Below are 14,189 nucleotides of genomic sequence, written 5' to 3' on the forward strand. Positions count from 1 at the left end.
TTCAGATATTTGGGGGTGACCACAGAGGTACCTCCCAAGGGCTCATGAACTCTCCCAGCCCACTACCCTGAACACCCCGTGGACACAGTCTCAGATCACTGCCATCTGAGCCTTATGGGCATTACCACCAATGGCAAAGCACGAGGTGTCTCGGCCTGAGGGCAGTGAGCGCCCCTCACCTCTAGTTTTCTCTCTCCGAGGAGGGTCCCAGAGCAGGACCCCCCAGAGCTCTTAGAGAAGGATCTGTCGATTTCTACTGATTGGCCTCATCCCACCCTCAACCTCATCCCACCATCAACAGCACCTTTCACTCATCCATTCTTCACATTTGACTCCAAGGCTTTGCTCTCTGGCCAGGCATGCCCTACCTGGCTCTGATGGCTTTTCCAGAAGGCTCCTCAGCCCCCTTGCCCATGGGCCTAGACAGGCCTCCATCAGTGAGGTGTGACCAAGGCAGATAGCTGGGGCCCCAGTACACACACAGAAGGTCTGTGCCTGTTGTGACAGCATTGGCTTCCAGGCACTGCTGGTTCCCATTCCTTCCTCTCTTCCAGTTCAGCCAATATGATTTTCTCAGTGTTTTCCACCTGTAACTCCTCCTCCCTAAACCAAAAAGCCAGCCCTGCCCATTCCCACATCTCTGGCTTTTCTTCTGTTGGGGATGCCTTTCCTTCTCTCTTTTGCCTACCCAAACTGTACCCTTGATTCCTGGCCCTGTCCTGCTTTCTCTTCTCCCCTGAAGTCTTTTGTGATCTTGCAGGCATGAAAAAAAAAAAAATCTGACTTGTGCTTCTGGTTACAGTAATGCAAGATAGAAATCAGGAAGGGCAGGGAGGATTCTGTGGTAACAGGGTTATCAAGGAAGGCTTCCAGAAAGACGTGGAGGGTCAGCTCAGCCCTGATTGTTGTTAGGCTTGGATACAAGTGAGGATCAACAAGAGGAAGGACATGGGGAATGAACACTTCCAGAATAAAATGAACTGCTTGACAGGGAGCTGTAGGGGTAGGAGATTGGGCTTCTGTTCCAGCTCCATCTGTGAATCGGTGTATGACTTCAGGCCAATTCTTAACTGCACTGAGCCTCAGTTTCCTCACATGACACTAAAAGGATGATGGTATCTAATTCTTGGAGATGTTGCAAGCATCATCGTAAGATCATTTAGCACAGTGCCAGGCCCTGGGCGAGCGCTCAGTAAACATTAGCTGTATTGCTGGCGTCATAGGGAAGAGCAAGCCTGACTCCATACTTGTAATGGGTCTGTTTCTTTTACTTTAACCTTTGTTGCTATTTTGCTTTGGCTTTAAGAATTCTGCCTAGAGGGGAATCCCTGGTAGCCTGGTGGTTAAGATTCCAGGCTTTCACTGCTATAGTCTCAGTTCAAACCCTGAATAGGGGGAGCTGAGCCATGCAATGCAGAAAACAAACAAAAAAAAAATGTTGCTTATAGCTTGAAATACACAGGATAGCCAGTTCTCAAGGCTCTGACCTCTAAGGGTTTAACACATTTCCGTGTGTACAGAGATGAAAAGTTGTATAAAGACAGTAACATTTGTCTTTTGGAGGAACAGCTGTAAGAACAAAGGATTCTGACACCAAGAAATTTGCAACAACCAACCACACCCCCTTTTCACCTTGCCTTTAAAAATGCTTTGCTGAAGCTCTTTGGGCAGTTTGGGTGTTTGGGGCAAGAGCCACTCCTTCCTGCACGGCCCTGCACTAAACTTTTCCCTACGCCATACTGACGTTTCGGTTTCTGCATTGGGTGAACCCAATTTTGGATTCAGTAATATTAATAGCAGCACTCTGGACCTTGGTTTCTTTACAGGAAAATGAGTTAAGTTGTTCTGGATGAGTGTTTTCTTCTTCCTTTCTCTTTTGGCTGCACTGCACAGCTTGTAGGACCTTAGTTTTTTAACCAGGGATTGAACCCGGGCCTTAGCAGCGAAAGCTCAGAGTCCTAACCTCTGGATCACCAGGGACCCCCCAGAGTTAGTGTTTCTTAATGTAAATGTCACTATAAGCCAGTGTGTACCTTATACCAGGACCTCATTTATAGAAGGCAAAGTTCTTAGTGGGTCGTGGGCCACTTTCTGTCTCAAGCCAGTGCCTTGGGAGATGTTTATGCTTGCATAGGTCAGTGGACACATAGGTTAATGGGACGCAGGAAACAAAGCCCCAAAGGCTACATCCATGATGTATTCTTCTGACCAGGACTTACACAGGCCGGGGTGGGTGGAGAGGAGTGGGGAGGGTGGTGGGAGACGCTTACTGTGCAAAAGAGACAACTGAGATGACCCCAGAGGGTCCGCCCCAGGGACACAGGCACCAGAAGCAGTCTCTAGTCCCAGTTGGAGCTCTTTCCATGACAGCAAATGACTTCCAACCATCTTTCTTCCCCCAGGGCATATGAGCATACATATGAGCTCCGGTGGATACACATACACGTGTACACACATGCACACGGGTGCTCAGCTTGTCAGCACCTCAGAACACGGAAGAGCCTGGCTCCTGACCCGTTCTCAGGCTTGGCTGCAGCTCAGATCCCCGCTTCTGCTCCTCATCCTGGCCCTCGTTATGCAACTCTTTTCTAATTCAGCTTTCGGCTATACACCATTTGGATTCTGGGTCCTTAATCCGATGGAGCTGAAATGAATGAGGCCAGACTCCGTGCTGGCTTCACAAAGGCTACACTGTCTAGCTGATGAATGGGTTCCTTCTGTCTGGGCCAAGAAGATGATTTGGAGGGCGAGGGGGCAGCAAAAAAAGAACCCAATGTCTAGCGTAATACCCTGCATGTGCCAGCACGTGGAATGGCCCTTTATAATGGAGGAGCCTGGGCTGAGGCAGCCAGAGAAGAGCTGGGTCAGCTGGGAGAAAGGCAGAGAGAATGGCAGAGTCTGGGACCCTGCCCACTGGCTTCGGGGAGCTGGAGGTGCTGGCCGTGGGGACGGTGCTGCTGGTGGAAGGTGAGCCAGGCAGGATCTGGGGTGGAGCGGAACTCAGCAGGCCCCCAGAATGCAGGTCACAGCTGCAAAGCTGGCAAGGAGACGTTCCCAAACCATACTCCTCTGTGCTTAAACCCATAGGGTCTTCTGATGGCTGTACCTGAGGGCTGCAGCTTGCAGCCTGGGAGCCAAGAGAGAGAAGCCGGGCGTGGGACAGGGAGGGAGGAATTTTGAGAAGGGGATGTCTGCCCAGGGCATGACCAAGAACCAGGCCTTTTCATGTCCCTGCTGTCAGGAGAAAGTTGAATCCACTCCCTGGAAATCCTGCTTAGAATCTCATGTAAGATCAGGCCCCTGGTAGGCTGTGAAGACAGTCAGCTCTGACACTTGCTGTCTGAGTCACTGAAACCAAGACACCTAAGCTCTCTGACCCTCAGCTCCCTGACATTCCAAATGGGTGGTGGTGAAGGCTAGATGTGATCAAGGTATAAAGTGCCCACCTAGACAAACCCAATATTCAAGTTCATTCACTCCCTTGCAGCCCCACATTGCTTTCACCATCTTCTTGCCCTCAGCCCTAAGCACTTCTGCCCTAAGGGCAACCTGGGTCCATGAGATGCGAGCTGCAACCCAAAATCCCTAAGATGCTCACTGAGGCCAGGGCTGGACCAATAGACCCTAGAGTTGGGTGAGCCCAAGTCTAGGGCAGAGGGGGATGTAGCCTTTGTTCAAAGCAGGTTCAGAGACAAAATCAACACATTTGAGAATTGACAGTGGGGAGGGAGCAGCCACCACCAGGCTGGCCCTGAGGCCCTGGACCCCATCGGTGGCGGCCTCAACCCCCTTTCCTCTCCTCTGGGAACCCTGCAGTCTAGCATCCCTCTAGGTCCTCAAACGTGCCTTGAAAGTTTACAGCTTTATGTTTTTGCACGTGCTGGTCCCTCTTTCTAGAATGCTCTTCCACACCCTGTCCTCCTTGTGAATGCTCACGGTTTGAAGGCAGGATCCTCCCCAATCTCTCACTTCACGTGGGAGAAGCTGAGATTCAGGAGCCTAAAGGGGCCGTCAATGAGTGACAAAGCTGAGACTCACGGCTGGCTCTGTCTGCCACTGGGCGCCCCTGCCTGGCGTCCCGGAAGCTCCCAGTTCTATCGCCCCCTCCTTTCTGAGCTTCTCCCTAACATTGTTCCAGAGCCCTTGGAAAGGGCATTGTGAAATTTGAAAAAGCTGAGTTCAAGTCCCAGCCCTGCCCCTTACTAGTGGTGTACTTAGGCCAACACCTCTGAGCCTTGGCGTCTCCGTGGCAAGTCGGGAGGACGGTGTCCAGGTGAAGACTGAGTGGGAGGATCCGTGTAAAGTGCTCAGCCGGGCGCGTGATAGGTGCGCAGTGGCTGTCCATAACGGGGATCGCGCTGGCACAGACCGTGCTGCACTTGGCTGATTTTCTTCCTCGTCTATCTCTCTATCAGACTGTGCATTGGTAGAGGGCAGGGTGTACATTTCATGGCTTTCAGTATCTGAGGGCCAGCCTGCCTCATAGGCACTTGATGAGCTGCAGGGAGATGGCTGCTAAGTGTGAGGGGGTGGGGGGTTGTAGAGGGCCTATCCATTCCGTGGGCCCTCATTCTGACCCCAGGAGGGCCTCGCAGCTCCGGTGCCAGCTCTCCCCTTCTTTTCAGCTCTTTCTGGTCTCAGCCTAAACATCCTGACCATCCTCTCTTTCTGCAAGACCCCAGAGCTGCGGACCCCCAGCCACCTGCTGGTGTTGAGCTTGGCGCTGGCCGACAGTGGAATCAGCCTGAACGCCCTCGTTGCAGCCACGTCCAGCCTCCTCCGGTACCTGCCCCCACCCTAGTCCCTGGGCTCTGGGGCCTGACCTCAGGGCACTGGGAAGCAGGCCAGAGACATGCTTCCTACCTGTAGAAAGCTATAGGGGAGAGGGCAGGCAGACCAAACCAGAGTAAATCGGAATTCCAGACCATGCCTGCAGAACCACAGCTGATTTCTGGAATACAGGCGTTCCTTGGACCTGACCATCAGAGCTGGCTGACTGTGGGGACTAAGAGCCTGGGCCCTGCAACCAGGCTGCCTAGGTTGGAATCCTGACTTTGTTATTTCTATTTCTCTGTAAATTATGTATTATTACCCAACTCATACGGTTGTTGGAAATATTATTTGTAAATAATTTAAAACAATGCTTGGCACCTAGGAAGCCTTAGATAAGTATTTGTGAAAGCAAACAGGCTTTTGACAAGTGTGTAAGACCTTACGTGACCGGGGTCTTCCAATGCGGTCTAAGAAGGTGTTTATAGGATTGTTTTCTTAAGCAGATGGATCATTCCTGTGGAAGCTAGAGCCCCCCCGCCCTCGCCCTGCCTCTGTGTACGAAGGCTCAGGGCTGAGTGTAGGGTCTGAATCAGTGAGGATTCCTTGCGCTGTTGTCCTCTGCTCCTTCCCAGGGTGGGGGACGGGCAACTGAAGCTTCCGCCCTGCCTGACCTGTGGGGCCGGAAGCTGGGAGGCCTGGGGTCTACCCTCTGACTTTGCCTTCCTGTGCTTTGTGACACTGGCTCCGTACCTTTCCTCTCTGAGCCTCAGGCGCGAACTCTCGGTGCATCATGCTGCTCCATTTCCTGTGACATAGGCACCCGATTACCAGGGAGACTCTTTGATCCAACCAAGGTGCCCCTTCACGCCAGCGGCTCGATCCCTAAGGCCTCAGTTTCCTCATAGCAAAACAGATACTAACGCCCTTTTCTAAGGAGCCGAAGGTGCCCTCCAAGCTGCTGACAAGCGGGTGAGGGAGGGGGACGGGGCGAGGGGGAGGGGTCACGGGCACCCCGTGTCTCCCACAGGCGCTGGCCCTACGGCTCGGAAGGCTGCCAGGCTCACGGCTTCCAGGGCTTTGTCACGGCACTGGCCAGCATCTGCAGCAGCGCAGCCGTCGCCTGGGGGCGCTATCACCACTTCTGCACCCGTAGGTCTCTGGGCTCCCCGTACTGAGGGTGGGCAGAGCGAAGGTCTGCTCTGCATTTCCCAGTTCAGGGAAGTGCAGGTGGGTGTAAATGTGCCTGAGTGTGGCGTGTGGGCCCCCAAGAAAGGGAGGAGGGCGGGAGAGCGCAGGAGAGATGTTGAGGCACCTGCTGGAAGGTTCCCTGTGCCCCTCACTGTGGCCTCAGGCAAGTCAGGGGTCCTCTGTGAACCTTGGTCTCCTCCTCTGCACGGATGAGTTTTGTAACCAACGTCACACTTTTATTTGGAAACTCAAATAGGATTCTGGATACAGAAATTGCGCTTGAAGACAGGCACTGTTGGGAGGCAGCAGAGAGGTGGTGTGTGTGAGACAGACTGGGCGTGTGCCTTTGCACCTCATACTTCCATGGAACCTCTGCCATGCAAAGGCTTCATGAAAAGGAGTCTAGTTCAAGACTTCCCAAGCTGTATTGTCAGATTCCCTCTTCATGATTAGACATATAAGTGTACCACCTGCTCTGTTATTTACCTGATGCTTTTCTTAAGTGACTCATTTTTTAAAATTTAAACAACTGCTTTAGTCTCACTCTAAAAAGTATCTGTGAAATCACAAAGTTAATGTCATAATTTTAATACACATAAAGGTAAGAAACACATTCACCCATAGACCATGTAGAATCTCACTCACCATGGCAGAAACAAGCATTCTTTGGGGGCTGTGGCTCAGTCACCCCTCACTCAAACCCCCAGCTTGCAGACTGGGAAACACAGGTTCAGAGAAGTCAAGTAGATTGCCCTGAGTCACAGGGCTACAGGAACCAAGCTGGGATTGTGGTGGCCTGGATGCCTCAGAGGGAGCCTCCCATTTGTCCCCTGGGCTCTGAGTCCTAATTCCCCGGCACAGAGGTTACTCAGGTTCACAGCTAACATGGCCTTGAGCCATGAGCATCAGTCCTCTGGAACTGCAGATCTGCCCCGTGGACACTCGGCTCACTGCCCTCCACAGTGTCACATGCTTCTGTCCAGGGCCAAAAACACAAGCGCCTTTGTTCTCCGCTAATGCTGACTCCTACCTGCCTCCCCTGACCTTGGAGCTCCTCTTCCACTGCTTCTAGCCCAGCCCTGTCCCCACACTTCCCGCAGATCATCACTCACACCTGCACGCACACCTGTCTCTCTGCCATCTCCCTCTTTCTCTCCCTCTTTCCCTCTCTTCTCTAAAGAAGATGGTACAGAGTGTCTCTAGGAGACTTCCACATCCATTGTCTCTTTTATTCTTCATAACAATTGTCAGAGGCAAGGATTATCATTCCCAGTTTATGAAGAAGAAAACTGAGCCTCAGAGAAACTTAACTTGCCTGAGGCACTGCTCTGTTAAGCATCAGCACCAGCATTTAAGGACATTCCGCGTGACCACCAAGCCCATTGTGTTTTCACTCTGCCAAGCTACCGCCTCCCCTCCACCATCCTCCTCCTGTGTCCCACGCAGGCAGCCGACTGGATTGGAACACGGCCGTCTCCCTGGTGTTCTTCGTATGGCTGTCTTCTGCCTTCTGGGCAGCACTGCCCCTCCTGGGCTGGGGCCACTATGACTATGAGCCGCTGGGGACCTGCTGCACTCTGGACTATTCCAGGGGGGACAGGTGAGGTGTGGGCAGCAGCTTCGAGGCTTCTTTCCATGGGAATCTGGGCTTTGATGCACTCTGGACTATTCCAGGGGGGACAGGTGAGGTGTGGGCAGCAGCTTCCAGGCTTCTTTCCATGGGAATCTGGGCTTTGATGCACTCTGGACTATTCCAGGGGGGACAGGTGAGGTGTGGGCAGCAGCTTCCAGGCTTCTTTCCATGGGAATCTGGGCTTTGAGGCACTCTGGACTATTCCAGGGGGGACAGGTGAGGTGTGGGCAGCAGCTTCGAGGCTTCTTTCCATGGGAATCTGGGCTTTGAGCCTGTAGGACAAAAGTGTCAGCTGAAAACCCAAATGGGGATGTGCCAACATCTGCCAGACAGTCTCAGCTCCTTAGCCATGATCCCCATGTACAAGTTGACAGCGGGACTAAGGAAAGCCCATTCTGAAGACTGGCCAAGGGATGGGAATGTTACGCAAGTTGGGGTGCAGAGGTGGGCCCCAGAAGGGGTCCTGTCCAGGGAGCTGCGTTGGTTATAACAATGCTGATCTCCTGTGTTGGTCATAACAGTCACGGAGCCCCATGACCCCTTTGCCACCTTCAGCACAGTCGGATCCCAGCTCTGATTTATTGACTCCTACAGGGAGCCATATCCTTGGTTCTGTAGTGTCAAAGAATGTTAAGATCTTTGCACTGGGAGGGACCTCTTTGGCGCTGAGAACAGTTCTCTGGACTCTCTGAGCATTTGCTGTGGGCCAGGCCCTGGAGAGACAGCAGTAAATGCGTGGTGGCGCCCCCATTAGGAAGCACTCCTCCATTACCGCCAGGCCCACTGGGCTCTGGGGAGTCCAGGGCTCCCTCTAGGGGCTGCCTCGGGGAGGGACCACATGGCTCCAGCCCCGACCTTGCTTCTGCTAGAGGCAGGCACACCGCATTCATCTGCTTGACATGTTTATTCATGTTCACTCATTTATTTATTTGGCTGTGTCGTGTTTTAGTTGCAACAGGATCTTTCATTGTGGCACACAGGCTTAGTTGCCCCATGGCATGTGCGATCTTAGTGCCTGGATCAGGAATTGAACCCACATCCCCTGCATTGTAAGGTGGCTTCTTACGCAGTGAACTGCCAGGGAAGTTCCTACTCATGTTTATTCCTAATGCACCTGCCTTGATGACAGGCTTCTCAGGTCAAACCCACTGGAGAACGCAGGGGCTGGTCTAATGTCCTCCAGGGAGTTCCCTGCAGGTATCTCCCCCGCTGGTGTCCAGCTCCTCTGGCAGCCCTCTCTCCCACCCCTCCTTAGTGGACAGCAGCCAGATGTGGTCTCTGCTGCACAGAATGTCAGTCTGCCTGCCTGTGACTCCCACCTGCTCCTGGTCAGCCCTGTGCCTCCCCATGACCACTCCCTGGGACTCCTGGTTCTTCTCTGGTCCCTTCAGTGGTTTCTCCACTGATACAGTGTGCAGTCTCATCCACAGGACCTTCCTGTGAATGATCCTCCTGGTCAACTGACATCTCCATTTGCTAAACACATTTCCCAAACAAATGGTCCCGTTCTCCGTGTTTGGGGCACATACAGAGACAAGGGCTGAGCTTCCCTGAACTGCCCAGCAGCAAATCGAAGCCGGACTATTCTTTGTCCCAGCTCCTTGGCCTAAAGGCAGATTCTAGGAGGACCTCATAGCTCCTGGTTCCCAGGAGAGTTCAGCTGGGACCCGGGAGCACCCATAGTCTGAATACTCACCTGATGGGAGGAGTTCCCTGCATCTGACTGTCTAGCCCGAGTCTGATGGGCCTTCTTGGGCAACTGATCATCTCTGAGAGGCAATTCTTGACTTCTCCATCCCCTCTGCCTGCAGAAACTTCACCAGCTTCCTTTTCACCATGGCCTTTTTCAACTTCCTCCTGCCCCTCTTCATCACAGTCGTGTCCTATCGGCTCATGGAGCAGAAACTCGGGAAGACCAGCCGTCCCCCGGTAAGGATCAGCTCCGAGAGGAGGAGAAACACCAGGGAGCATGAACAATGCGATTGCAATCAGGGGTTCTCTGTGTTTTCAATGATCAGGAGAGAAATCTAGCTTTGTATGCAGAGCATGGGGTGTGAGGGCAGAAACACACCCTCCCCTCCCGTTGCTGGAGATCGCCAAGACGTGGGAGGAAGAAGCAGAGCTGCCCAGGTTTACCCAGACCCCATAATACTGAGAGGCAGGGTGGCCGGAGGACGTCACCCTTCCTGTTACCCTTGCTTCTTCCCGAGGATACGAAGATTGGCACAAAACCCCGTGCATTTTAAATGGCTTCAGGATGTTTCATCTAACTGCAGGCACAGACTGTTACCACAGAGTAAAATCACACCTGCACGCACATTTGTCCAAGAGAAACAATGATTCAAAATAAGCCCTCCTGGCCAGTGCTCAATTTCTGCATTAATATCCTCTTACCGGACTTTTTTTTTTTTAATTACCTGAACAGTCTCTAGCAGATGAGTCATAGCTCTAAAGATACAAAAAACGAAAACAAGCTAAAAAAGCTCAGGTACTAATGCAACTTTATGTGCATTATATCATTTCAATTTTGCACCCACGCTCTGAGGAAGGAAGGCTTTATTGTCCCTATGTCACAGATTAGAAAATTGAGACTGAAAGGGGTTATTAGCTAAGCAACTGGTCAAAAGCGGCGCCATTGGTAGCAGCAGCATTGGATCAAACCCAGGTCTGGGGCTCTATCACTCAAGTGGGCAATCCTAGTGCATGAAAGAAGCACCCTCTTTGTTGAAACACTTCATCTGCCACATTTTTTCCCCTTGTGAATTGGAGAAACGCTGTACCAGTTAATTGTAGCTGTGGACCCAGGGTTTCCTGGTCACAGAAGGAGGGCGAAGTCTGTCCGGGTGTTTTCCTGTTCATCACCGCCTCCACGGTTGCCTGCCTCCAGGAGGCGCCCGCTCCTACCCCTGCCTGGGTGCTCAAAGCCGCCACATTCATTGGAGGTTCAATGGGCCAGCAGACAAGGCTGTCACACGGATTTTCTCATTTTTCCCAGTTGACTTTAAACCATCCGTCTCACTAGCATCAGCAGGGGTCGCCACGCACTGTCCCAGGGACCTCAGATGCGAGTTTAAGTTACCTTTGTTAAAGGGCGACATGGTCGGTTAGAGAATAGGCACTGATTTTTAGCGTCATAATTTTAACCTGAGTGTATGTGCTGCTGCTAAGTCGCTTCAGTCGTGTCCAACTCTGTGTGACCCCATAGACGGCAGCCCACCAGGCTCCCCCGTCCCTGGGATTCTCCAGGCAAGAACACTGGAGTGGGTTGCCATTTCCTTCTCCAGTGCATGAAAGTGAAAAGTCAAAGGGAAGTCGCTCAGTCGTGTCCGACTCTTAGCGAGCGACCCCATGGATTACAGCCTACCAGGCTCCTCCATCCATGGGATTTTCCAGGCAAGAGTACTGGAGTGGGGTGCCATTGCCTTCTCCGCTGAGTGTATGTGGCGAATCCTAATTTTGCAAATTCCATTCTGAAAATAGTACGGAAATCGTGCGCCCTCCTGTGGCCACTTGTGGTACCACGTCGCCCGCTGCCTGGTTGGTTGAGTCTCTCACAGGGTGGAAAGCGGCCGCTTTGACCCCAGGACAGGTTGAGCCGCCAGTGAATGCAGGAGCTGGTTGCAAGGTAGTTCTGGGACAGAGTTGTGAGGGCAGCTCAGCCTGGGGACCTTTATACACACAGCTACACTCACGCAGCCCCGGGTTTCTTAGAGAACAGACGGAGAAGGAAGCGAATCCTGTACTCCAGTCGCTGCCTCCAGGCAAGTCAGGCATTATCAGGCCACTTTTTGGACAAGGTCACTGAGATCAAGAAAGCTTGCATGAGAGGCCTAGGGTCAAGCATCTTAAACAGAAGAGAGATTCAGCCGGTCCCAGTTTCCTCCACAGGCTCAGCACCTTCCCACAGCCCTGCCAAGCTCGTCCTGGGACCTCATAGGGCTGCCAATGCTGCCCTCCTTTAAAAAAAAAAAAAATTAGAGGATAATTGCTTTACAGTGTTGTGTGGTTTCTGCCATACAACGTGAATCAGCCATAAGTATACACATGTCCCCACCTCTTGAACCTCCCTCCCACACCCTACCCCATCACACCCCTCTAAGTTGTCCCAGAGCTCCAGGTTGAGCTCCCTGTGTTATATAGCAACCCCCGCCCCTGCAAGTTATGTTGTACATATGGCACTGTGTATGTTTCAATGCTACTCTCTCCACTCTTCCCACCCTTTCCTTCCCCTGCTGCGCCCACAAGGCTGTTCCCTATGTCTGCATGTCTATTTCTGCCCCGCACATCGATTCATTGGTACCATTTTTCTAGACTCCACATATATGCATTAATATAGGTTATTTGTTTTTTTTCTGACTTACTTAACTCTGCATAACAGGCTTTATCTACTTCACTGGAACTGACTCAAATCCACTCCTTTTTATGGCTGAGTAATATTTCATTGTATATATGTACCACAACTTCTTAATCCATTCATCTGTCATTAAGCATCTAGGTTGCTTCCGTGTCCTGGCAATTGTAAATAGTGCTTCAGCGAACACTGGGGTACATGTGTCTCTTAGAATTGTAGTTTCCTTGGGGTTTGTGCCCTGGTGTGGAATTGTGGGTCACATGGTGGTTTTATCCCTAGTTTTTAAAGAAATCTTCATCCTGTTCTCCATAGTGGCTGTATAAGCTTACATTCCCACCAACTGTGATGCCACCCTCCTTCACCCATGTCTCCGCAGGTGAACACCGTCCTGCCAGCCAGGACGCTGCTGCTCGGCTGGGGCCCCTACGCTCTCCTGTATCTGTATGCCACCATCGCGGATGCAACCTCCATCTCCCCCAAGCTGCAGATGGTACAGACACCTCCAGCACTCCAGTGCCCTCTCCCCATCTGTGCACCCCTGTTTCTCCCCATCTCTCTCTCTCTGGCTTTATAGCCTCCATGATAGGCTTGCTCTTCCTCTTTTCCTCTGAACGCTCGTAACTCACCGGGTATTTGCTTGTCCCCCTGGTCACGTGGGGCCACTGCTTGACATTGCCCAGGCCTCACGTGAGATGACAGGGACAGCCAGCCAGATGGTGATGCACGCACTCTGGGTCCAGGGACTGAGAGTGGTGTCTGGGGAGGAGCAAGATTCCACGCACCATCCGGCCACTAGTCAGAGAAGGCTTAGCGGCTGTGGAGTCAAGCCAAGGGCAGATGCTTGGCAGCTGAGGCAGGGCGGGGTGGGGGGAACGTTGGGTTGGGGGGGGGGATGGTGGTCACCCACTGGGACCAGGGAGAGGAGCAGCGGCTCTGAAACTTCTTTCCTGGATTTCTCCGTCACAACAGGTGCCCGCTCTCATTGCCAAGGCAGTACCCACAGTCAACGCCATGAACTATGCCCTGGGCAGCGAGATGGTGCACAGGGGAATCTGGCAATGCCTCTCGCCACAGAGGAGAGAGCACAGCCGAGAGCAGTGAGCCTCTCTGGGGGGCTTCCCAGACCCAGGCCCACCCTGGCCTTCCTGGACTGAGCCCCTGCCTGGGGAATCCTGTCCAGCAGCCTCAGGAGCCAAGCTCCAAACACTCACCCTTCATCCCCGATGGCCCTTTGAGCCTGGTCCAAGGCTGGACACAGGGGATTCAGAGAAAAACCAGACTACATGGAATGAGCCCGGACTCTGGAGCCACACGGACCTGTGTTGGCCATAGCTCTCCACATAGAGGCTGAGAGACCTTGGAAAAGTCACACTCTCTGACTCTGCTTCCTGGCCCCTAACGTAAGGATGTTAATACGGACTTTGGGTCTGTCGTGAAGCTTGAACTTGGTAGCATATATTCATATACACATAGAAGCTGCTGCTCATTAGTACAGCTCTTAGGATTCAGAGACCTACATAGAAAGGGTGAGAGCCCCAGGTCTGGTTGTGGGAGCTCAGCCCAGGCTGCCAGTGTTCAAACACCTCTTATTAAATCGTGATCTCGTACAGGTGACTTCCACTTCTTGGGCGTGTGTTTCCAATTTGTGAGGCATGACGACAGAAATTGTGACTTGACCATGCAGAAGGGCCTAGCACCTTACCAGGCACGTATGAAGTGCTCATGAAGAGTCGCCGTCACCACCCTCCAGTTAAGACAGCTGGCTGCACGTTGCTTAGTTGCCAACATTAAAAAAATTAGGACAATTTGTTTAGAACTTCAGGCACCTGGAGGTGAGGCCCCGCCAGCCTGGAGGAGGCTCCATGGTGACGGTTTGGGGCACAGAGTGGCTCTGCCCTCCGCCCAGGGCATGTGCTCGCCCGCCAGCTGCAGCTCGTGTGCTCCCTCCGGAGCCCGTGGCATCTGAGTCTGAGACACTCGTGCTGGGGCCCACTCCTGGACACACCTCTGTACCTCCCATGGGATCGGCCCCTCAGGGACAAGGCATCGAGGTGCACGGGCCTCGATGGCACCCAGGCCTGGTTCTAGGGGGAAATGGAGATGGGTGGAGGACGGCTGAGGGCGCTGCAGAAGGTCTGACGATGGAGGGGCAGCTGACCCAGGCACCACCTAGGCAGGAAGTCTGAGAGCGAGTCCCGTGGAGCTGAGGGAAGGAGGTGCTGAGTCCCTGGGGTGGGGGTGGGG

At 52.9% G+C, this 14,189-nt stretch overlaps 1 protein-coding gene across 2 annotated transcripts; it reads left to right on the forward strand.

The window, feature by feature from the left end:
- Positions 1-2,838: 2,838 nt before the first annotated feature.
- RGR (retinal G protein coupled receptor) lies at positions 2,839-13,565 on the forward strand. Of its 2 annotated transcripts, none has more exons than XM_027530827.1 (7): positions 2,839-2,967; positions 4,626-4,782; positions 5,801-5,922; positions 7,408-7,561; positions 9,406-9,523; positions 12,322-12,435; positions 12,915-13,565. In XM_027530827.1, the coding sequence occupies exons 1-7, from the start codon at positions 2,889-2,891 to the stop codon at positions 13,044-13,046; spliced, it is 876 nt and encodes a 291-aa protein (XP_027386628.1). In that variant the 5' UTR covers positions 2,839-2,888; the 3' UTR covers positions 13,047-13,565. The 2 variants fall into 2 exon arrangements, with proteins under 2 accessions (XP_027386628.1, XP_027386629.1); XM_027530828.1 differs by having other exon boundaries at positions 2,851-2,967; positions 4,676-5,039.
- The last annotated feature ends 624 nt before the right edge of the window (positions 13,566-14,189 follow it).

Source organism: Bos indicus x Bos taurus, chromosome 28, assembly GCF_003369695.1.
Source record: "Bos indicus x Bos taurus breed Angus x Brahman F1 hybrid chromosome 28, Bos_hybrid_MaternalHap_v2.0, whole genome shotgun sequence".
In the NCBI taxonomy this organism is placed as follows: Eukaryota; Metazoa; Chordata; class Mammalia; order Artiodactyla; family Bovidae; genus Bos; species Bos indicus x Bos taurus.

Coding starts and splice junctions, on each gene's coding strand:
- RGR (XM_027530827.1), top strand. CDS start 2,889: ATGGCAGAGTCTGGGACCCTGCCCACTGGCTTCGGGGAGCTGGAGGTG. Junction 2,968..4,625: donor GACGGTGCTGCTGGTGGAAG/GTGAGCCAGGCA, acceptor CCTTCTTTTCAG/CTCTTTCTGGTCTCAGCCTA. Junction 9,524..12,321: donor GGAAGACCAGCCGTCCCCCG/GTAAGGATCAGC, acceptor ATGTCTCCGCAG/GTGAACACCGTCCTGCCAGC.